Raw genomic sequence first — 23,832 nt, forward strand, 5'->3', positions numbered from 1 at the left:
TTTTTTTCACTAGTCACATCCAGAAAAGCACGTAGTGATGGTAGCATCTAACTATTTGTATTGCAAACCTAGATTCACTGCAAAATTTACACAGTCATTGCACTGCAATCAGGGTTGGACAGTGTCAAACTGAATTATAAGATAAAACGTATGGGTGATCTATTGCTCTGTGTATCTTAGGAGCTTATACATTGGCTATTGCAATGACATCTGAGTACTTACAACAAAGTACAGTTTCATAAAACAAAAATAGAAATGCACCAGAGTCATCCAGAACCAGGAGGACACAAAGTGAGTCCAGGCATGATTTCCTAATCACATAAAGAGGTTCCATTCACTGTCAGATCTGTCCTTTCCAGTCATAACGTGATTGAGACCAAAAGGAGTCAGGCATCAGAAACCCCTTCCACAATACTCTCCTAACAAACTGGTGAAAAAAGCAGAAAAGTCAAGTCCTCTGACAGTGCAGACCAACATTGCTCTACAGATAACAAGAGTTTGATGTTCACTCGTGCCACCTGATGACCTAGCCTATTAGGCATACAAGTAGCGTGATTTACTGTGAGTGTAGCAGCTACAGGCAAAGGGAATCCCTTCCTTTTAAAAGAAGCAAAGCGATTTGTGTCTTTGTCAGGTTTTGTGTTTGGTTTAACAGGATTGCAGGTGTGGTTTTGGTACCCTGCACAAGGTAATGCACAGTAGTTACATCTCCTTTTCAGCCCAGGTCTGCCTTGCTGCAGCTACTGCTGCTCTCTGACTTTCTGAATCCTACTTCCCCGACTTGGCAGCATGGCCTCCATCAGCAGCCTGGGAATCCCACCAATGCCAGCTGCGGGTTTGTGTTCCCTGCAAAGGAAGGCTTATCTTTCAGGATGATGCCTGAAGGGCCTGAGGAGAAGAAGATTGGCTTGTTTTGTAACAGAAAGGAATTATTAGGATTGCCGAGCTGAGAGTGAGAGAGAAAGAAATGGGAAAAGATGAAAGTCAGATGTCTTATGATCAGTACACGTAGAATAATTCTCTGTCCTTGAGGTGAAAAATAGCGTGTGAGACTTACGGTATTAAAAATCCGAGTGAAACATTGACAAGCAACTGAACCACTGCGAACCTTGTCTCCCTTAAAGTACTTGTCCACATTGGAAAGCCTTGCCTTTTCAACCTCCCTCAACTGACAGTTTTTGAAAGCAAGTGATCAGTGGTTCTATGAAGAACCGTGGGATATGTCCCCATGTCAGAAGTATAACCTTTCAAATATGATTAACTCATTAAATACTTTAAAGCCTTTTTTTCTTTGGGAACAATTAGAGAAAAACCAGAGCAAAACGTCCTGCAGACATTGGCTGCCTAATAGAAACTATTCAGTAACACCATCAAGGATGGTATTGCACAGTCTACAGCCTTTTTCTCATTTCTCATTCAGACAAGGGGAATGCTATGCACTCACAGGGCAGCACAGCACTGGCAAGGCAGCAGCAAAGTGGAGCACTATCCCTCTCTGCTACCAGCTATGAATTGGCAGGATAGAGGCATACATTAAAGCACTTTCTCTCATCAAGCGCTTAACTAAGGTGAAATTATATTTTCTAATAATATAAAAAGAAACTATTTGAAAAGGAAGATTTTGTGAATATCTGGCTCACCCTTTATTTCTTCTTCCCTCTTAATGATAAATGAAGGACGGTAGTGCTTTTTCTGCATTTTTTTAACATTCAGCTGATTTTTAAAGGAAGATTTTATTATGAAGATAGCACTTTTGGACAATCGTTCATTTTCTTTAAAAGTGAATTTAACTTCCTGACTATCATCCACAATATCACTTTTTAAATTTGCTGAACATGCAGTAATAGGATTAATCTCAAGACCTTTTTCTAATTACAATGAATTATTGGTTAAAAGCTTTCTAAAAGTTGTTTTAGAAACTATTTCTGAGTGCAAAATGTGCAGTTTGATTTCAGTTTCTGCATGTGCAGTACAATCTTGGAATTTATTTGCAGTATCAGATCAGTCATTGTTTTTTAGTGAATTCAGATTTAAAGTTCTTACCAGCTTCTACATGGACACTTGTACACTTTGTATACCTATAATAACACCTGGGATACATGTATCACCTGCCTCTAATCAGATCATCACCTCTAATCAGATACAGGTGAATAAGGTGCCAAGAAATTCTTCCAGTTTATAATATAGACAGACAGACAGACAGACAGATAGATAGACAGATAGATAGACAGATAGATAGATAGATAGATAGATAGATAGATAGATAGATAGATAGATAGATAGATAGATAGATAGATAGATAGATAGATAGATAGGTATCTCCCTATATATTCCTTTCACAGCTATTGTCTTAATGGCAAGTATATTCCTTGGTAAAAGGGACTACAGTCAAGCACCTATGTATTCTAGTATTCTCTTGCAACCAGAAGAGACTGGAAGGGCCAAGATACATCTGTATATGAATGAAAACAATGATGAGGATGCTGTAATTAATCATGGAGACTAGACTGTTTTATTCTTCATCCCATCCTCCTTCCCATATCTGTGAGACCAAATCAGGGGCAAATGCAAGGATTAGTCTGTGACAGCAATTTTGAGCAATACATGCGTATCTAGAATGCTATCAAAGAACGAACACAATCCTGTATGAGTGAATGGCTAAAAAAATATAATTAATGCCCTTTATTTTACCACTGTAAGTGAAAAGCATATTTTTACAGCTAGAGGTAAAATTGTACAGTACAGCTGTATCACAGTGAAGTCTTCTGGATGAGTAACTGACCTCAAACACTTCTGTTATTTCACATCTGAGCTCCTATTATGGTATTGTGCAAAAGGAGACATTTTTCCTTTCTCATTGGAAGGATGCAAATTTGAGTTCCAGAAGCTTACTTCTACTCAAGACTACAGCCATCTGGTTAAACATGATTAACCCCCACAGATTTCTAGTTGCCGGTGTCTGAGTCAGATACTCCTGAAGCATTCAGAAGATCTTGTTCTCGTTGCCAGGTGGGTAAAAGGATTTATGCTGAGCTTAAAATAGTTTTATAATACTATTCTCTTGATATATTGAATTATTGTTTGTATCCTAAGCAGCGAAATTCTGACAGATGGGAATGTGATTCACAGCCATAATTCCTGAAAACAAAGCAGTAGAAAACAGATGCCTTTTATTTCCTGTTACTTTGAATTCAGGGGATGGAAAGCATCTAATTTATTAATTTGTTGTCTGAGTAGAAAGTTACGTTTTACTCCATAAATACAAGTGTAAGTGAAGATTTTTGAAAAACATATTTCTGTGACCTAATAAAGAACAGAATAAAGACTTTTTGCTTTGTCCTATCTACCAAACCTTAATTATGGGATAATCAAAATATTACATGTTGTAAGAACAGGAGAGGTTTAATGTCGGCCTGCAGAAAAAATTCTATGAAGAGAATACTTGATAACTGAAGCTTCTTGAGATTCCTATATCCCTCCCTGAAACTTTACTATAAGAAGTCTGCCTGACTTCATCAGTGGAGAAATTCTTGTTTTGAAGTGACTTTGTTTCTCTTCAGTAAGAACTCTTTTGAAAAAAAAAATCTCCTTTTCAGTTCATTTATTTCAATCTGGACCTTCCTGAAGCTTATGTTTAGATTGCTTATTCACTGGTTCTTGCTTCTTTACAGTTAGTAACATTAAAAGTAAGAATCAGTAAATGCAAGATGTTACAAACACAAAACTGTCCCCTCGGTAGTTCAGTGGTCATGCAACAAAAATGACCAATTTGGAGATAAAATTTTCTAAACCTGTGCTTGATTTGGTTCTTCAACTGCTTGTAGTCTATTTAATGTTTGCCCAGTTTATTATGATTATTTGGGCACTAAGATCTTTTAGTACTTTTAAATAGTACCTAGGCTTCCTGCAAAAAACTTAGGACAAAAAAAGAAAAAAAAGATGTATTTCCATCCTAATTCTGTTTAGAGGCTAGTAATGCAAATTGTTTAGGAATCAAGGAATGGTTCAGGCTGGCAGGGACCTCTGGAGGTCACCTGGTCCAACGCCCTGCTCAAGCAGGGCCGCCTAAAGCCAAGTGCCCAGGACCTTGTTCAGAAAACTCATGAACATCTCCAGGGATGAAAACTTCTCACCCTCCCTGGGTCACTTCACCCTCCTTCGTCACCCTCACAGTGAAAAAGTGTTTCCTGATGTTCAGAGGGAACTTCCTGTGTTTCAGTGTGGACTATTGACTCCAGTCTTGTCACTGGGCACCACTGAAAAGAGCCTGGCTCCATCTTTCCATCCTCCCTTCATGTATTTATATACACTGATGACATCTCCCTGAATCTTCTCTTCTCCAGGCTGAACAATCCCAACTCTCTCAACCTTTCTTCATGGGAGAGATGCTCCAGGTCCTTCCTCATCTTTGTGGTCCTTCACTTGACTCTCTCCATTGTGCCCATGTCTTTGTCATACAGGGGAGCCCAGCTCTGGACCCAGCGCTCCAGGTGTGGCCTCACCAGTGCTGAGTAGCGCAGCAGGATGACCTCCTCTGACCTGCTGGCAACCCTCCTCCTTGTGCAGCCCAGGACACTCTTGGTCTTATTTGCAGCAAGGCCACACTGCTGGCCTGTGTTCACCTTGGTGCCCACCAGGACCCCCAGGGCCTTTTCTGCTGAGCTGCTTTCCAGTTGGGCAGCCCCCAGCGCGTACTGGTGCCAGGGGTTGTTCCTGCCCATCTGCAGGACTTTGTGCTTCCCCTTGCTGAACTGCACGAGGTTCCAGTCAGCCCATTCATCCAGCCTGTTACGGTCTCTTTCAAATCTTACTTGCTCTGCTAAGGGGTCAGATCTTGCTTGTCAAGGTCTGTTTGATTTCTTGATCAGAGGATCTAAATCTTTAGAGTTGACATCCTTTAAAAGTCATTCACATTGGCTACATTTTAGTGGATCTTTAAAGGGGAATTAAAAATACAAATTAACTGAACAGTCAATTTAAATATAGTGGGTTTGTATCGAGTGTTGAACTTGATTTAAAAGGAGCAATACAACTACTCGGTGAAGTGCATGACTGTCCAGTGTTTCAAATAAAAATTCAAAAGCCTGCTCTTCTCTATTCCTGCCTCTGTTCAGCACATATTTAAACTTCTCTTTGTTATGTGGGTGTCCATTTGACATTCTACTGAATTAAGCCAAACTGGTATCTTTTAACTACAGAAAGCTTGTGATATTTTTTCTAGCATTTAGAAGTTTATCACTCTTTCTTCACAACAGTTATCTTGTATAATCTATATACCAGTTGGAGGTCTGTGGGTTTCTTGTTTGTGTGCAGAGAATACTGTATCAGTCCCTCTGTAAGCAGTGATCTGAAAATCTTGAGGCACTGCGATTGCAGGCTTGGGCTCTGCGGTCCAAGTGCCGTGTATTGCTGTGCAATGCAGCAGAGTTCTCACACCAGCCCATGCCCTGCCACCTGCTGAGATAATCAAGCTCACCACAGTAGTCAGAACATGACTGGTGGGTGGTATAGTTCCTGCTTTCCTTTAAGTAATATGCCAGTAACTGTGGCTGTGTGCTGGAAATTGTTCTTAAATGCGGTAAACACAAGAATTTGGGGTTTTCTTTCCAAATATAATTCTAGATGTGATATAGTCTTGAAGGAAGAGGAAATGAAGAAGCTGTACCGTGAACTTCTATTAAGGACAAAGATGAGCATTAATGGCAGATTGCTATAATGCTCCTAACTGGCACAGAGGTTTCCTGTAAGGAAGTGGCATAGTTATTTTCCCAGTAGGAAATACTTCAGAAACATAATGCTGAGAGATTCCTAGCTATTGTGCTCCAGAAAATGCATGTAGAATATTTGATTTAGTGCCAGGCTTGCTAGGCAAGTCTTGCTGGCTATCCAGGAGGGTCAAAGTTTGGTCTTGCTGAGGCTGGTGTGAGCTCACCCACTGATCAACTCCTAGGGTAACAATCTCCCTCTCAGTCTTTCCTTTAAAATGCTTGAGGATATGACTCTTGGCTTTAATCTGGGGCTTAATATTTCATAAATTATTTATTCCCTTTCCACCATACAAACGCTAAAGCTTCAAATTCACTTATTTGCTTCAGGATGTTATTTTTAAATAAAATTATTGGACCTCTGGTTATTTTGTCATGAAACTTAGAACAGAAAAGTTAATGACTTTTGGATTTTCCTGTAATGACTTCCTCCTATATTAAGGATTTCTTTGAATTCCTTGGTGGCATGAAGGACATCCAAAAAGCAACCGGATACTGCGTATGTAGTAATAGGTTTGCTAAACCCATTCAGATTTTTTCCTGTTAGATGTATAGCCTGTAGATCACACCAAAGAACAGGTCCTTGAAAAAGGGTCAAAAGATCCCAACAACCTCAGAAAAAAAGACTTTAGAGGTCATTTGGTTTATTACCCTTGCAGTACAAAGTGTTTTTTTACTGTGTATAAGTAGTGTTCTGTACAACCTAATTTTAAATCCCCAAGCACAGGATCCCACATTCCTGTTTTACTGCCATATGACTTGTGATATGCACTCCATCTCTTGTCATTCCTGTGGTCCAATGCTTCATTGTACAGAAAATAATAAAAAGCAAGTGAAACTTTTTTATACCCCAAAGATGTAGTAGCATGCTAGCGGTCAGTTTCACTCTAAGCAAATGTTTGATACATAGATCTACCTGCAATGTGAGAAGTGTTAAGAAAATCAAAATGCTGAGGATGATGTTGATAGCAGCTAGATTTAAAGAGAAAGAGCAGTCTGTGCAAATAACAGGATATGGAGGAAGAGAGAGCAGAGGAATGGTTGTCTGAGCTTGGACATGTGGCATAACCTGTGGGACAACAGAGACAAAGCCTGTGTGTTTCCTCCTTTTTGTCTCACTCTCTGGGTGCCCAGCCCTGCACCCTTCACCGCAGCAGCTGCCATGGAAATGACAGTGCAGGACTGAAGCCTGGGCTGCTTGTCAGTTTTGTGACAACAGGACTTTTTAGAGGAGAATGGAAGGAAAGTGGTAGAGTCAAGTGCTTTTATAGCGGTATGGCTGATTCCACCCCTACCCCCCCCACCCCACCCCCTGCACCTTTATATCTATACATATTTCTGAATTAGCAGTTTTTTCTCATTTTTCTGTTAGATCAACTTTTCCTTAAAGCTCTTGTTAAACCTGTTCTTCTACATTATTGATTTTGTTTTGTGTGTGTAGGCAGTATAGTTTGCTTTCTTAATTGCTCCAGTTTGCCTGTATTTTCCTTTAAGGCAGCATTCGATAGATAAATGTTTTATTTCACAAATGCCCAGAGTAAGGCTGCTTAGACAGAATTTGTGACTTCCTTTTCCTCTGTATGGAAATTGAAACCGTGCTTCACTTCTTACAATACCCTGTAGCCTTGCACATGCATGCATTTGCAATTTACCACTGCAGTCACAATAATTTTTTTAGCTGCATTACTGCCCAGGTGTACTCCTGACTTTTTCAACATCTTCTTCCTTGAGCCTTATTGAGAAAAGGATTCTTATTATGGGTAGCAAGGAAAACAATTTCATATCTGTACTCTCTTCAATTTACAGCATTTCTTCTTCCCTTTTTACTTTGGTTTCAGCTTGTTAAGTCTTCCAGAACTATCCAAGTAGCATTACTATTTTGAAATTCAGAATTTTCTACCTCCTCAGCTTCTACAGGTACATCATTTGACTAATACATTTTTTTAAAAAATCAGAGAAGTATCTGAACATTTTATTTATTGATCACCTATTTCTAGAACTTTCAGTAGTCTTTATATGAGGATAGGTACCCTGTTGTTTTTTTAAAAAAATAAAAATGCTTTGTGATCTCCCATCCTTTGTACTCATGGTTTCTGCATGGTGAAGACCTCCTAGCTCAGTAATTTGTATGCGTTTCCCCTTTTCTTAGATGTTTGTATGCTCTTAGAGTTTCATCTTCTTTTTATGTAGCCAAAATAAGTATCCTGCAGATCTTCAGGGATACTTATTGCTGGAGAACTTAAGCAAAGCCTTAAAGAAATCTCTTCCTACTGTAATACCTACAATTTGATTTTCTTGTTACATTGGTGGTCTGCTTCTCTACAGTGTTGTCCTACACATGACTTAAGAAAAGGCACAGGATCTTTATGAATCCAGCTCGAGAGTTTCAGGTAGGAACAAAATAACACAAGTTCTTTATAGAAGAACTATGAATTATAATCAGGCAGAAGATCAGGATTTCAGCTGATGTCTCAAGGGATGTTACTGTGTTCTGCAGTGGGACCTTGTGATGGTTTTGGGAGCTGTAATCATCCTTATATCTAGATGAATGAACAAAGGAAATACAAGGTGACTAGGGGAAATGTGCACCATGACTGACGTCACCAGTTTGGCCTATCTACAGCCCTCAAAGCGAAATTTTGAATTATCTCACTGAGAAGGGGTGGAAACCCTTACACCTGAGGAAAGACTATAAGAGATGTGATAACCCACAGTCCTGCTAGAATCTAGGAGAGCACTTTGAATTGCAAGACAACTTTTTCCTGAGATTTGTGAAATCCATGACACAGAGTGGTGGCATGGGTGGGGTGGAAAGAACCATGTATGAATAAATGTAGGTGCAGATATGGAAGTACGGCCTTAAAGTAATCAGTTCAACCAGATGACGTAGCTGCTGGGCATGGAAAAGACATTTTTCATCACACATGCTCTTCTGAAACAGCAAATTTAAAGTGAATTAAAATTTAAGTTAATCTGTTATTCAGCTAGACAATGTCAGGGATAAGAATTTGTTGGTGTGTGGGGCAGAAGAAATGGTCAGCAAAGAAGAAAGTGACTTGGAATCATCTACAGCCTAGGGAATTGTCACCTTCAGCTGGCTGCAACTTATGTCCAACGTAAGCCCCATCAGGCAAGTGTCCAATGCAAAGGGATGACCAAGACTGAGAAGGAAGGAACACATGGGACCAGTTTTAAGCACCTTAACTCGTGGATGGAGAGCCAGCTTGCACAAAGAATATCTGAATGAGTGCTGAAGACTCTGAAGCTTACAAGGGTAGGTGTTGAAAAGGCACTAGTATGCCTATGGAATAAGTGACCTGGTCTATGGGAACATCTAGTTCCTCTTATACTTCCCTTGCACCTTTGAAGATGTAAATGGAAAAAGGATGATAATTTCATCTTCGTTGCTGGCATATTTCTGATACATTCAATAATTTGTTACTAGGAAATGCCAAGATGTCATTTCTCAGATCTTCCTACAATCATTTTATGACTGTTGAATCCTAAGTCAGGATGAACTGTGCAATTGCAGCACTTAAGTGCTGGATCCTGAATTTCAGTGCTACTTTTTGTTACTCTGTGTTATTATGGTGACTTTAAAGACCTTCAACTTCCATGCAGATTAAAATAATACTGTGGTACAAGCCAAATTAAAGAAAAAGGAAGAATGTGGGATTTGAGTGGTGCTCATTGCCAGGTTGCAGCACTGGAAAACCAGGCATTTCAAATTCATTACAGTAAAATTTGTCCTCATGATATCTGAATTTAAGATATGCTACAAGTCATAACATCAAAAGAAAATTGTCATCAGGAAGGTTAAAAGCTGTCATAAATCACTCAGTGTGGTGCAGGAGAAATACAGTATCCACTATGAAAAAAATTAACTGGGAAGCATATGGAGGTTTTTGTCTTTAGGTGATTGTCAGTGTCCAGTTAGAGGGGGAAAAGTTTTCGTGCAAAGATACTGTGTTACTTTAACTCCCTAGCTAGAAAAAAAACTGGAAAAAGTCTGTTACTACTGTTGGAAGTAGTGCAAAATGCTAATTTATTTAGAACACCTAATAAAAAAAGACAACCTCCCCTAAGACTCCTGGAACATAGATTAAAAAGGGCTACAGAAGGGCACAATCTAAAAGCTGAAAATAGCTGAAATAAACCCAGAAGCACTGGATAACTCTAGGGTAGAAAATGAGATTGGCAAGTCCAGGATATCGTCAGGGAGCAAACACTCTGCAAGAGCCAGGAGTGAGAGCTGAGGGTAGTAGGGAGGCCAGCAGGAATATGTTTGCATCAGCCAGGGTAGTGACCCACCACACCTCAACAAGGAGAGTGGTGCAGGTCTGGGACAGTGGCCAGGGCTTGGCCCAGGACCTGTCGCCACTGCAGCAGCACCACTTATGAGGCAGGTCTATAGTCAGCCAAGTCAGCAGGTCAGGGACAGCAAGGGGCAAGGGCCTGAGCTGACACGCAGCTCTGAGCTGGGGAGGGAGAGGTGCTCATTGAGTCATCTCACATCTCTTTATCACAACACAGCTGTTGCACCAGTGGTTTTTCCAAGGCTACACCTTGGCAGACCTGACCTTGAATGCAGACAGCTAAATGCTGGTGGCACAAGGGCAAAGCATTTGAGCCTGCTGCTGTGTTGAGTGACAGATGCTGACTAAAAACGTCAGCCCATGGAGCTGTTGTCAGTTTCTTGTGAGTATAAAGTAATACAGTCCTGTGTTATCTAACATTAATGCAGAAGACCTGCGAGAAAAGAACTGATACAGTTACAAAAACAAAAACATGTAAAGGGATATTTAATGAAGATGATGGAGTTGTTTAAGTCCTGTAGCTCTTAACGTGTTACACATGGAATTTAATTTATTCAGAAGTGTAAGGTTTGTTGTATTATAAACCTCTGCTGTTTTCAGCTGCTGCTTCCACAATCATAAAACTGGATCAGTGCAGTACCAAGTACCACTCAGTGATAAAAATCTGACCTGAATCGGACATGACATATGATCATATTTCTGTAGAACTTGACAGAGTGCGGTAAAGAAAAACAGATAAGAGAAAATCTGTTTTTTCTTTCGTTAGCCAGCATAAAACTAGCTTGAAGCCTGCTTATGCAAGATTGATTTTCCTGTGAAAATGTAATGTACCCACGCTGGTGCATACCACATCAGGGCTGTGCACTACATGTCTGCAGCATCTTCTGGTCCAGCACTGGGAGCCCAAGAGCTAAAGGCACTGTGTTCCCAGCAGTGCAGCATTAAACCCATAGTTAATCATGGATTTGATGCCACCAGAATCACATCTATATCTTCTCAGTCAAGCCTGATGTTTATGTACTTCATGTACTTCACCCTGCTTTGAAAGAGATAATGCAGTTACTCTTGTGCAAATGTGAAATGTATTAGAAATTTAGAGCAGAGGTGAAATATTGCTCTTTCATGGGGTTAGAAACTGAGCTGCTTCTAGTATATTAGTATGAATTTGTTTTTTAAAGAATATGTTCCTTTCAATCATGTCTTTTTTTTTAAAAAATTTTTATCTTGTCTGAATTTAGTGAGATTTCAAACCTTTTATGAACCATTAATTTGAAAGGATGCTGTAGGATCCTTTCATGAAACCATGAACCTAACAACCTGTGTGGTCTCCACAATGATGACTGTATCCCAGCATAAGAAATACCTTCTATTTGAGCTATTCTCACATTTTATGTAGGTTGCAACCAATGTAATATGCAAAACTAAAGACGCTGTTCAGAGGGGTGGAAATCTGTACTTATAAACTAAGTAGCCTTCAAGCACAGCAGAAGCCCAGGCTGCAAAAAGACCTGTTAATGTTCATACCTCTGAAGGTGTGAAGCAGGAAACATCCTGAAATGCTGAGTTCTTTGTATTGGCATTTATATTTCAAACTGTATGAAAAGATAAAGGTTTCAAGATGAAAGTACCTCCGTTTTAACATCTAGGGGGCTATAAACAATTCTAAACAGTTTTTCAGTGCAGACTAGAAACTGAACTGGGAAAATATCAGTGTTAATCTCTGCAAAGGGTGAATTTGTACCAGACAGTGCACACTGAGAAACTGTTTGTATAGGAGTGTATGACAAGGACCCAAGACCTGGGGTTGTTTCTTGCTGAGCTGATGAAACTCAGCGTGGGGGTTGTTACTATTACCAAGCCTTAAGGAAGAATTGCCTCCTTGAGGCATAAGCCTGCACATCTCCGCAAAAGCAGAAAACTGAAAGGAACTCCATGTGCATGCATAGTCTTAGGGTTTTGTGCTTCGAAGCTGGCTTAACATTGCTGATTTGCTTGTGTATCAAATTCTGTGTACACATGTTACTTCTGTCTTACTGGTGTCAGGTGCTGAAGTACAGAGGCAGACTTGTTGTTGCACAGCAAGGTAATTGAAGGTAAACACACACAGAAATTAAACCAGCCTTATATACTAGTGAGTAGCAAGCAAGTAAGTAGGTCCTTGCTATCAAACTTATGAAGGAAATTGCTTTGGTTGAAATTTCTTATAGGTAGATTAAGGAAGTTGCTCAAACAATATCAAAACATTGCATGCTTTCTTTATATAATGTCATAAAGGGGTTACCTGTGCCTTCCCACTCCATAGGTGCTTTGTTTGTAACTTTAGTGGAGGACCACAGGCATATGGATCACAAAAACATGAAGTGAAAATCCTCAGCTGATCATTATTTTGCCTCCCTTGTTGGCTGAGCCTCTCCCAGTCTTCCTTTATCTGTCTCTCTTTTAATTTCGGTAATGCTGAAAGGAGACGAAACACCCTACTAGCTTAACAGAATCAGAAGATGAATGTGGAGTCCTACTGATGTACCTCAGGCTTCTGGCACCTTCAGAATTATGTTATCTTTACTCATCTCAACCCACAGCTTTTATAATCAGATGTTCCCTTTTTCAACAATAAATGTTAAGGGCAGGAAGATTGTATTCGGTATCTGCTGGAATTAGAGAGAGAGTGGAGACAAGTAGTGCCTGAGTAAGTCACTGTTGCACATATTTTCACCTTCTGAAACATAAAACCAGCCTTCTGTTCTTGATACTAAAGTGTGTGACCATGTCAGATAATTGCTCTTCCCTTTTCTCGTTCCCTGTCTCCTTGGGAATTCTGTTCTCCAAAGGCAACAGTAACTTCTGACGGAAATTTATGAAAGTACAGTATGATTACAGAGAAGAAGAGTAGCAAGTATTTAAAAGAATTAGTAGAAACTATATAGCTGTGGAGGAAAATGCTTCTGAGTTTTTTGTTCTGTTCGTTTTTCTCCTAGGGAAGAAGCCTGATGGTGGCAGATCTCAAAGTTAAATGATGTATCTTCAAGAAATAGTTTGCTAAAGAATAGATGTCCTCCTAATTTGCTGGTAGAAAATCATTCCCAAGTCTTAAGCTTCCAGGTGCCTCACTTCTTTTGGCATGTATCCCACAGGGAGTCTGACCAGGAAAGCACTCACAGTAGTTCTGAGGGTCTGAAATAATTCAGGAAAACTGGAGAAACTTTGGAAAAAACTGCCCCACTGTTGCTCCAAGAAGTAGATTGCTCTCTGCAACCATATTCTGTGTGCAGCAGTTTAGCAAAAAATATCCTTGGCTCTGATCTGTCTCCTTTTTCTTTTTTGTTTGTTTGTTTGTTCTGTTTTTTGGTTTGTTTTTGGTTTTGTTTTTTTTTTTTAAATGTAGGGTGAGGAATGGGAGAGAAAAGCCTTTCTTAAATGCTTGTTTCCTCAAGCCTTTCATGCTGTATTCAACTCTGCTTTATTTGCTTGTTGAATAAACTTTGTCAGCAGTTTAGTTCTACTTATATTATTTATCTTGTCTCACTATGAAAGCTTTTGGGCTACTTATAGTGAAAAAAGGCAACACTTCAGTGTAATAGAGGGATATCTGGTTTAGTTCTGCAGTCACTTGGTTGACCTTAGATTGTAACAAAGATTTTCAGAAGACTATGTAATAGCTGTGCTCAGCAATATTAACAAATAGGAGAATTTGCCGGCATTGCTGTCTTAATCATTTTGGCGGATATTTTTAGTACATGTGATCTTTCCTCTCTGAATCTGCATGAGGCTGAAATGTGCAGTGTTGCAAAATCCTCATGGTGACTTGAGGTCTCATTCAGGAACATAAAAATTTTTTATCTGCAAAGGTCTGGGACAGGACCAGTGCCAAATTCTCTTGCTATATGATCACTGTCTTGATTTCAAAACATCCAGAGAAAAACTCTTGCTTATCCTGCTAGGTTATCTGAAAATAAAAATTATATCTGGTATCTAGTCTGTGGTCAATACAGCATATGAAAGACTTGATAGCAGAGGTGAGGAAAGGCAGTTTTGGGTATTTTTTGAAGCTTTTCCAGGATTAATTAATCTCAGGCATGCTCAAAGCTGTAATTGTTTATATATATTCATAGGTTGCATCTCTGTTCCAGGAGAAGATAGGTTTGAGTTCTCCAGATCAGCAAACCTGAAACATTAACAGGAACTCTCTGTGTCAGAAAGATCACACAAAATAGAACCAGCTAAGGAATAAATATGAAATATGTAAATGAACTGGAGAAGGGTTGTACTCTGTCTGCTCTTCCAAAAGCAGCAATGTCTGGTCAGGTATGTCAAGACATGCAAAGCATAAGCACTTCAGTGTCCTTCATATGAGTTTGTACTACCTTCTCAAGTCCTTGACGTAATGTCAACAGTAAAGTCTAGAACTTGTGTTGCACTATGTAATGGACTTTCACCAAATGAGCATAACCAAATTCTGATAATGGAAAACTTATGTTCTACCAGAAGAAAAAAAAGAAAAGTTGTGAAGTCTTTCACAAGACAGAAAAAAAATAATGAAAAAAGATATGCTTCTGTGCTTCCATGGTTTACTGTGTTCCTTTCCATCAGCTACAGGCCACTGTCTTTGGTATGTGTACAGAGATGTCAATAAGTACAGAGCAATGGCTTCTTTGCAGTCTAGTTCATGATGAAAGTATGCAAAGGAAGCTGAGAATGCAATGGAATAACTACATTTTGCCAGAGGCTTCTATGGAAGCACAGCAGTTCTCAGACATAGAAGAGTATTTGGGACATGTTCAAAAGCTCTGGAAATGTATTCCTCTCCCTCTGCATAGTGGTAGTTGCTTTCTAAAATAATTTGCTGACAATGAAGGTCAGCTGGGACGCAGTAGAGCGCTAGACTAGATGAGACGATTTTGTTAAATGAAAATGGATGTGATGGGGTGGGGAAGAATAGAGAGACTGTCAAACTAAGAACTGCTTTTAATAATGGTGAGTGACTTGAGATGAGAGGCAGTACTAACAGGCCATAGGGTCCAGCGCTGCTGCCAGCTGCACTCCTGTCAATATTTTGCAGTTGCTGAAGACAGACTCTTGCCCCAAACATGGGAAAAAGTTGATACATACAACAAAACAAGACTGTAACATGTACTATTAAACAAGTATAATCCTACCAATTGCATGGCTGAAACATATTAAACAGTTTTCTTTTGGGAAGCAAGTGTGAGTGGTGTCTCGGCAACTCGATGCTGATGCATTAGCTGTATTGTTTGAAAATTTAGTGTTGCATGGTAAAAATTTCTGTTCCTGAAGAAAATCAGAATAAAACAAGGAAAAGAAGTTCAATTTGAAAGATGAGATAGCTCAGATTAGCAGTGTTTGCATGCCAGCAATTCGCAGAAGTTTCTGTGATTATGGAATATGATCCTGCATTTTTTGAAAAGCAAAAAACCTACATGTTTACCATAACAACCTTTTAACTACATAGTTCACATGCTAAACAGGTAAGTGGCAACTTGCTCAAGGACCTGCCACACATGGCTTGGCAATGCAATCTTATATATTTGTAAAGATTTTGTGGAAATTGTTTAAAGATACAATTCCTAGCACCTAAGTACAGTTTTTGAGTGAGAAAAAAGGAATGAGACCATTTTCTGTTCTTCCTCTTCAGTAAAAAATTATTTCTCAGGATCACAAAAAATGCAAAGATTTGGTGACCCAGACAGCACTTAGGTTTTTCTGTTTTGCTGTATGAAAGTGAATAGCCAAGTAGCAAGTGCCTGATGTACTGGAGTTGATCAAAATCAACTTCATAAGTGCTTTAGATTAGACTAACTCTCCTGCACAAACCTCACAAGTTAAAGAAATGGAAGTCCCCTAATGGGCAGTTAATTCACTGGAATTATTGCAACCGGTTCTCAGTGAGTGTCTTCAGAGATTTCTGACACGTTCTGAAAACAGAACCAAAATTGTTAGTTGATTTGATGCCTAGGGGCTGCAGTGCAGCGGAGCTGAACAAATATGTGAGAGGGAATAGCCGTTCCCTGAAGCAGAAATAATTTGAGAATTCATCCTGATTTCTGTTTTGGAGAACCCCTGGGATCCCACGCAGGCTCTGCAGGCTGATTGGCATACAGTTTTACAGGGAGGGTGAGAAGGAAGATCTGCTCTTCATGGATTTCACCACCTGCCACCCACACTTACACATAAAAAAATTCTGAAGGAATCCACCAGTCTGTCCTGCTTTCTGCCCCTGGCAGGGTGGCTGCTTGTTAGCCTGGTGAAAGAAAGTAGGCAGGGGAGGGCAGGATAGCAGCTGCTCAGAACACTCCAGGGAGGGCATCCGAGGAAGTGATAGCCTGATACATCCTCCAGGTAAGTTTGTGATGCCGATACATGATGTCTCTCTTCGGTTCAAAGTTCTTTTATTTTTAAGACACCCTTTGCCAGGAACCTGCTGCTCAACAAGTGCTGGGAGCCAAAGGTGACAGAGAGGCAGGCAGACCCATGCCCTCACTGACAAGAATACCAGACGACAGCACCCCAACAAGGAGACCTGCAAAAGGCTGAGACAGTGAGGATAGGCAGCCAAAACCTATGGCCACTGCACTAGCCCCACCAACGAAGCTAGTAGGAGTTCAAGCCAGGGACCTGAGTCAGAAGACCAGGGTCAGCAAGGTGCAAGACCAGGAAGTGCATATCTGCAAGATGGTTCAGGCAAGGACCAAGAAGCAAGAGCCTGAGCTTAAATGCAGCTCCTGAGGCAAGGAAGAAGAGGTGCTCCATGACACATCTCACAGCTCTTTCTCACAACATAGCGGTTTTCAAAGCGGTTTCATAGAATTATAGAATCATTTAGGAGGGAAAAGATCTGAAAGATCAAGTCCAACCATTAACCTAGGACTGCTAAGTCCATCACTAAACCCTGTCCCTAGTTTTTAAACAGCTCCATGGATGGTGATTCCACCACCTCCCTGGGCAGCCTGTTCCAATGCTTGATTGCCCTTTCAGTGAAGAATTTTTTTCCCAATACCCAATCTAAACCTCCCCTGGTGTAACTTGAGGCTGTTTCCTCTTGTCCTACCACTTGCTACCTGGGAGAAAAGACCAACCCCCACCTACCTACAGCCTCCTGTCAGGGAGCTGTAGAAAGCAATAAGTTCCCTCTGAGGCTCCTCCTCTTCTCAAGACTGAAGAACCCCAGTTCCCTCAGCCACTGCTCATACAACTTGTGCTCCAGCCCCTTCCCCAGCCCCGCTGCCCGTCTCTGGACACGCTCCAGCCCCTCAATGTCCCCCTTGCAGTGAGGGGCCCAGACCTGAACACAGGGTTCGAGGGGCGGCCTCAGCAGTGCCCAGGGCAGGGGGACGGTCACTGCCCTGGTCCTGCTGGCCACACTGCTGGGGACACAGGCCAGGGTGCTGCTGGCCGCCTGGGCCCCCTGGGCACACTGCTGGCTCCTGCCCAGCCGGCCGTCACCCAGCACCCCCAGGCCCTTTCCCACCAGGCCCTTTCCAGCCGCTCTGCCCCAGCCTGTAGCGCTGCGTGGGGCTGGTGTGACCCAAGGGCAGGACCCGGCACTGAGCCCTGCTGAACCTCATACAACTGGCCTGGGCCCATCGCTCCAGCCTGACCAGGTCCCTCTGCAGAGCCTCCTGCCCTCAGGCAGGTCAGCACTCCCACCCAGCTTGGTGTCATATGTAAACCTACTGAGGGTGCACTGGATGCCCTCATCCAGATCATCAAAGATATTAAACAGGACTGGCCCCAGTACTGAACCCTGGGGGACACCACTTGTTACAGGCCACCAGCTGGATGTAACTCCATTTACTGCCACCCTTTGGGCTTGGCTGTCCAGCCAGCTTTTTACCCAGTGTATAGTACACCCATCCAAGCCATAAGCAGCCAGTTTCTCCAGGAGAATGCTGTAGGAGATGGTGTCAAAGACTTTACTAAGGTCCAGGTAGACAACACCCACAGCCTTTCCCTCATCCACTAGGCAGGTCATCTTGTCATAGAAGGAGATCAGGTCTGTCAAGCAGGACCTGCCTGTCATAACCCCCTGCTGGCTGGACCTGATCCCCTGGTTGTCCTGCACATGCTGCATGATGGCACTCAGGATGATCTGCTCCATAATTTTCCTTGGCACTGAGGTCAGGCTGACAGGCCTGTAGTTCCCCACATCCTCCTTCCTGCCCTTCTTGTAGATGGGCATCACACTGGATAACCTCCAGTTAACTGGGATCTCCCCAGTGTGCCAAGACTCTTGATAAATGATGGAGAGTGGTATGGTGAGTTCCTCCACCAGCTCCCTCAGCACACTTGGGTGGATCCCATCCTGCTCCATAGACCTGTGGACATCTAATTAGAGCAGCAGGTGACTAACTGTTTCCTCCTGGACTGTGGTGAGTTCTTTCTGCTCCTCCTCATACTCACCTTCCAGCTCAGGGGGCTGAGTATCCAGAGAACAAATGGTCTTACTATTAACGACTGAGGCAAAGAAAACATTAAGTACCTCAGCCTTTTCCTCATCCTTTGTGACAATGTTCCCTGCTGCATCCAGTAAAGGATGGAGATTCTCCTTGGACCTCCTTTTGCTTCTAATATATTTGTAAAAACATGGCAATGGCCAGTCTGAGCTATAACTGGACTTTCACCTCTCTAATCTTTACCCTGCATAACCTGACAACTTCCTTAGTCCCCCAGAGCTGCCTGCCCCTTCTTCCAAAGGTGGGAAACTCTCCTTTTCCCCCTGAGGTCCAGCCAAAGCTCTCTGTTCAGCCAGGCCAGTCTTCTCCCCCACTGGCTCATCTTTTGGCACATGGGGACAGCCTGCTCCTGCACCTTAAGACTGCCTTCTTGAGCAGTGTCCAGCCTTCCTGGACAGTTGGCCCTTCAGGGCTGTCTGCCAAGGGGCTCTGTCAAGCAGGCTCCTAAACAGGCCAAAGTGAGCCCTCCAGAAGTCCAAGGTAATGGTACTGCTGACCCCTCCCTTTACTTCTCTGGGAATAAAAACTCTGTCACCTCGTGATCGCTGTGCCCAAGATCTCCTCCAACCACCACATCACCCAGCAGTCCTTCCCTGTTTGTAAACACCAGGCCCAGTGGGGCATCTCCCCTGGCTGGGCACTGACCAGCTGTGTCGGGAAGCTGTCTTCCACACACTCCAGAGACCTCCTGGACTGTTTTCTCTCCACTGTGTTGCATTTCCAGCAGACATCCAGTAGGCTGAAGTTTCTCCTGAGAACAAGGCTAGCGACCTTGAGACTTCCCCAGCTGCTTGCAGAATGTTTCATCTGCCTTTATCCTGGTTGGGTGGTCTGTAACAGACTCCCACCAGGATATCTGCGCTGCTGGTCCTCCCTCTGATTCTTACCCATAAACATGCAACCCTGTTGTCACCATCATTCGGCTCCTGGCAGTCAGAAAAACACCTGACATACAAGAGCTACCCCACCATCTCTCCTTCCTTGCCTATCCCTTCCAACGAGTTTGTAACCACCCATTGCAACACCCCAGTCATGAAACTTATCCCACTGTGTTTCCATGATGGCAATTAATTTCATCCAAGGTTGCATGGACGCATTGTGGCAAAGTCAACCCTCAACACAGGCAGCTAAACCCTGAGGAGCAGGACAGCATGACTGCAGAGTCTCCCCTTCTCACTTAGGGTCCTGCTATGCTGCAGCATTTTTAAGACCTTCCTCTCACTTCACTTAATTTTTAAATTTGAACAGCTCCATCCTCATGGTAGTATGATATTTCATGGATTCTCTGTTAATACTCATCTTTCAAGCCATTGCACTGCAGATTATGGACCTGGAAAACATACTGCAAATAGCAACGTATCAGGCATGCTAATAAACTTGGTTTCCTTCAAACGCCATTTGCCAGTAAGCAGAATTAACATGTATTATGAAATTATATTCTTCTGCCTTGCTCCCCTCCACAGGAGGTTGCAACTGCAGCTAGTATTAGAAATGGAAAACTCTTAGCCTTGTCTTAGCTGACTGCCTTGCTTGCAGAACATGCCAACAGAGATCTGTGATTCCCTGCTCCCATTCCTGCTGAGTCTGCTCTCCAGTTCCACAAATGAAAGTGGCAGCCACACAGCCTCCTCTGAACCCTTCATTCCAAACTTTCTTCTAGCATTACTTCTTCTAGCAAACCAAGTGGCAGAAAAGGATGTGACAGAGCAGCTGCAGTAATGAGTATGGAGGCTTTGTGTGGGCGTGTGAAAGAGGCAAGCCTTTGCTCAGCCTTGACCCTAATACTGTGCTGTTGTGCTACCTCTGTTACTATGTGAGTCTGAGATGCCCACATTGGCAGATATGTGCAATGTTGTGAGAACCGAGTGTGAAATGCTGTGAAGTGTTCAGAGGGAGCATGTTATAAATGGGGAAAATATCACTTAAGTTACGGGGGCAAGGACTGCTTATACTCACATGAGCTTGACAGTTCCTAGAACAAATTCTTATCCTTCAGTTTCCTCTCTCCTCTTCTCCCCTTTTGACCTGTAGTAGTACCAAAATCACCAAGAACCTAGTAAGGTCAGATTCTGGGGGCATACTACACTGACAGCTCTGTATTTGTGAGAGTGAAATCAGGTTTGATTTGAATTGGTCAGGAAAAAAATGTTCCTCTTCTTTTACTGTGTAAACATGCCACCTATTATTATTTGATGTTGACTATTTTCAGCTTTGGGTGCTGTTACAAACTAAGGCTGGTTTCTGAAAGACCTGTCTAAATGCTTTCTTCCTATAAATCCACCCAGGAGCAGATGCAACCCTCGTGTTAGGGAGCCAGCCCTTGTCCTGTCTCGTTTTGTGGCAAACGACAGGCATGAGACTGCAAACAGGGCTGCAGATGGCAAGCCAACCTCTTCTTTGATGAGCACTGCTAATCCAGTTGAGTGCCCCTTTTCTGGACAATGGGATGAGAGGGCTGGGAAGCTTGGGGTCTAATGAAGAGAGATAGCTAAGCACCCTCACAGTGTTTCTTTGCTCCCTTATTCCATCCGCAAGCTGTTGTTTTGAGCTCAGAGCTGGATAAAGGTAGAGAGAAGGCTAATGCTAGAGCCCTGGAGGCAAGTGCTATGCTTCTCGAACACCCTGAATCAGGGTTGGGCCCCAGACTGGCAGTTTGCCTTATCCATTCAAAACAAACCTCGCTTATTGCAAATATTGCAAAATTTGTGCAGCCTTTATACACCCATGTGGTTTCTGGTATCTGTGCAAAGAACTGTTGTTTGTACTCTGAATGGCTTTATACTCTCCAGGTGTTTTTTTAACTGGGTATGCATCTACTCCTGCCCTATGCATGCCAGCAGTTGCAGAGGGAAGCTGTGGCAGATGGGCTAGATACTGTGCAGAGTGCAACTGCTGCTCTCCAGTGTCTCTTCCTGGAATCTGGGTGTGTTGTGTCTCTGAAGATATCTCATCAAGGAGTTCTCACCTCCTTTCCTCATTCCCTCTGGTTTAGGTTTTGCACAAGGTTTTATAGAAGTGAATTTTGCCTGCTAGTATTACAAAGCTGATGCTATGGTCCGTGTATAACAAAGCCTCCTGTTCATATTAATTGTGTATCTGGAAACTTCTGTAATGTGTGCTGCGATTCTTTTTAAATATATAGATGCTCAGAAAAATGGCTCAGAGGTTTTGGATTTGGAAATCCCTTTACAATGCTTATAGTCATCTATTTTTTACCTCATTAGGGGAAAAGCAACATTTAGGAGCTTACCACACTCTGTTTTCTGTAGCAGAGGAGAGGGAATATAAGGTGGTTTCATTTGCACACTAAATAATAATAGATTTTTTATTTTTGTTTTTTAAATACACAAGGTCAAGTGTTGTCTCCCTGGTAGTGAGTTGGCTGCTTCAGTCATTTACCAGTGAAAGGATAAGTATGTGTTCTTGTAAGTCTGGTGTGTTGGTATTAGCAAGAAATCAAAACAGATAAATGTGCTTTCTGACCCAGGGAGGTTTTAAGTTCCTCTGACCCTGGTATCAAAAGAATTTTTTTCCTAAGGCTGGAAAAAGCTTTCTGTAAGGAGCTCACAGTTTAAAAGCACTGAAGCTGAACTCCTCAGACACAGCTGCTCTTCACAGGGTATTTTGTTTCAGTCTTGCCTCCAGTACAGTTCGAGTTTCATGGTGATTTTCGACAAGCCCTTACAAACAGCTGCTGCATTTTAATGGAAAAGACTCCTGGTTTCTGACATGGCCTATCTTTCCCTCTGAGCTACTGACAGAACAGCTAATTTAAAAAAAAAAACAACCAACCAAAAACCCACACACATGGTGTTTCATCATGATCTCATTTTCAGAATATGATTTTTGGGACCAGTCTGAGCTAATTGAGCTTCCCTCTTATGACACTGGGATTGACAGTATTTATAGCAACCTAATTTAAGTTTTCACTTCCCCAAATGGATATGTTGTTAATATTAAGTTTAAAGAAGTACTTGGATCTCCCAGCAGGCTCAGTTTTCTGGTCTAGAAGGCTATTGCAGGTGGTATTTAGCCAGCTGCTGGAAGACAGCCTTGTGCTGCCCACAGTTCAGTTGGTGAACTGGCAGTAGTGTTTGCTTTTCTCCTTTACTAATCAATTTGCTTATGTTTAACTGCTCTGATCTTCAGTCTGTTGGCAGAAATTAATATGTGCTATAGGTCTATGGATTTGTGAGGTTCAAAAGCAATTTTTAGTTGTTATAATATTTAAATGACAGGTTTCTTCTCTTGGGAGCTGTGAGCAGCAGGGCAAGTTTTTGCACCTCATGATTATAAGCATCCCCTCACTACCCATCTCCACCTACCTTCTCCCGTAACCTCTTTAAAAATTATTTTTCTTTGATATACATGCTGATTTGAGATATCATGCTTGTGCTCTCATCTTTTTGATTGTAGCCAACACTTGCCAGTAGGTAAAAGAAAAGCTGAAGTGATACTTGGTCAACAGGATTCCCTGTCAATGATTGAAGACAGTTCAGAAGCTGGTCACAGTGTCATCATCTGCATCTTGTTAATGAGTCTCTTCATTAGCTCATGCCACACCATGCCTTTTCAACGACTGGTTACCTTCTAGCTGCAAGCGTAGTTTCAGAAAAATAAGTCCTGTTGATGCTGGATGATCTTAGTCATAAAGCAGGAAATTTTCACAGACTCTTCACAAAGTTATAAAAGAACTTTTGAGGTGGGAAAACAAAAAAATTCCAGATTGTTCAGTATTTTGGGTGAAAAGAGACAGGTTTTTATTAAATAATAAAAAAAATTCTTTACAGCTGTTCAGTGTTATCTGTCCTAAAACAGCAGTCATGCTCTTTTATTCCATTTTCTCGAGTGCTTTTACATTCTTAAAGGAGAGTGAAGTGGCCATTGTCAATGATTCAACGGTAGTCGCCAAACTCTTGATCCTCTTTAGAAATTTTCCTTTAACTATCCAGTCAAGTGGTCCTTAATTCTGATTCTGTGGCTTATGGGAGAAATAATGCTGAGTGCTGCAGCTGAAACAAAACTTCTGGGTTTTGGCTAGGATTCATACCATGAGGTGGCTTACCTGTGTGGAAGCTGTATTTGTTAGGCATCTCCAGCGCCAGCAGATGCAGTGCTTGGCACAGGTAACCACCAAAGTCTCACATCTGTAGAGAGCTTCCACGTCTTCCTGTGAAGATGCAGTCCAGGCCAGAAACAGGGTAACAAAACCCAGTTATATACTTAACTTGTCCCTGCCATATTTCCAGTTGCTGTTGGACAGACATGTCCGTATGCATGTAT

At 41.9% G+C, this 23,832-nt stretch overlaps 1 protein-coding gene across 1 annotated transcript in view; it reads right to left on the reverse strand.

Moving 5' to 3' along the window:
- Positions 1-4,418: 4,418 nt before the first annotated feature.
- Positions 4,419-23,832, reverse strand: part of KCNN2 (potassium calcium-activated channel subfamily N member 2) — a 106,352-nt gene continuing 86,938 nt past the window's right edge. Inside the window, exon 8 of the mRNA XM_037373834.1 lies at positions 4,419-4,751. Within this exon, the coding sequence (XP_037229731.1) occupies positions 4,419-4,751 (333 nt within the window). The remainder of the gene's footprint in view (positions 4,752-23,832) is intronic.

The sequence above is a fragment of the Falco rusticolus genome, chromosome Z, assembly GCF_015220075.1.
Source record: "Falco rusticolus isolate bFalRus1 chromosome Z, bFalRus1.pri, whole genome shotgun sequence".
Taxonomy (NCBI): Eukaryota; Metazoa; Chordata; class Aves; order Falconiformes; family Falconidae; genus Falco; species Falco rusticolus.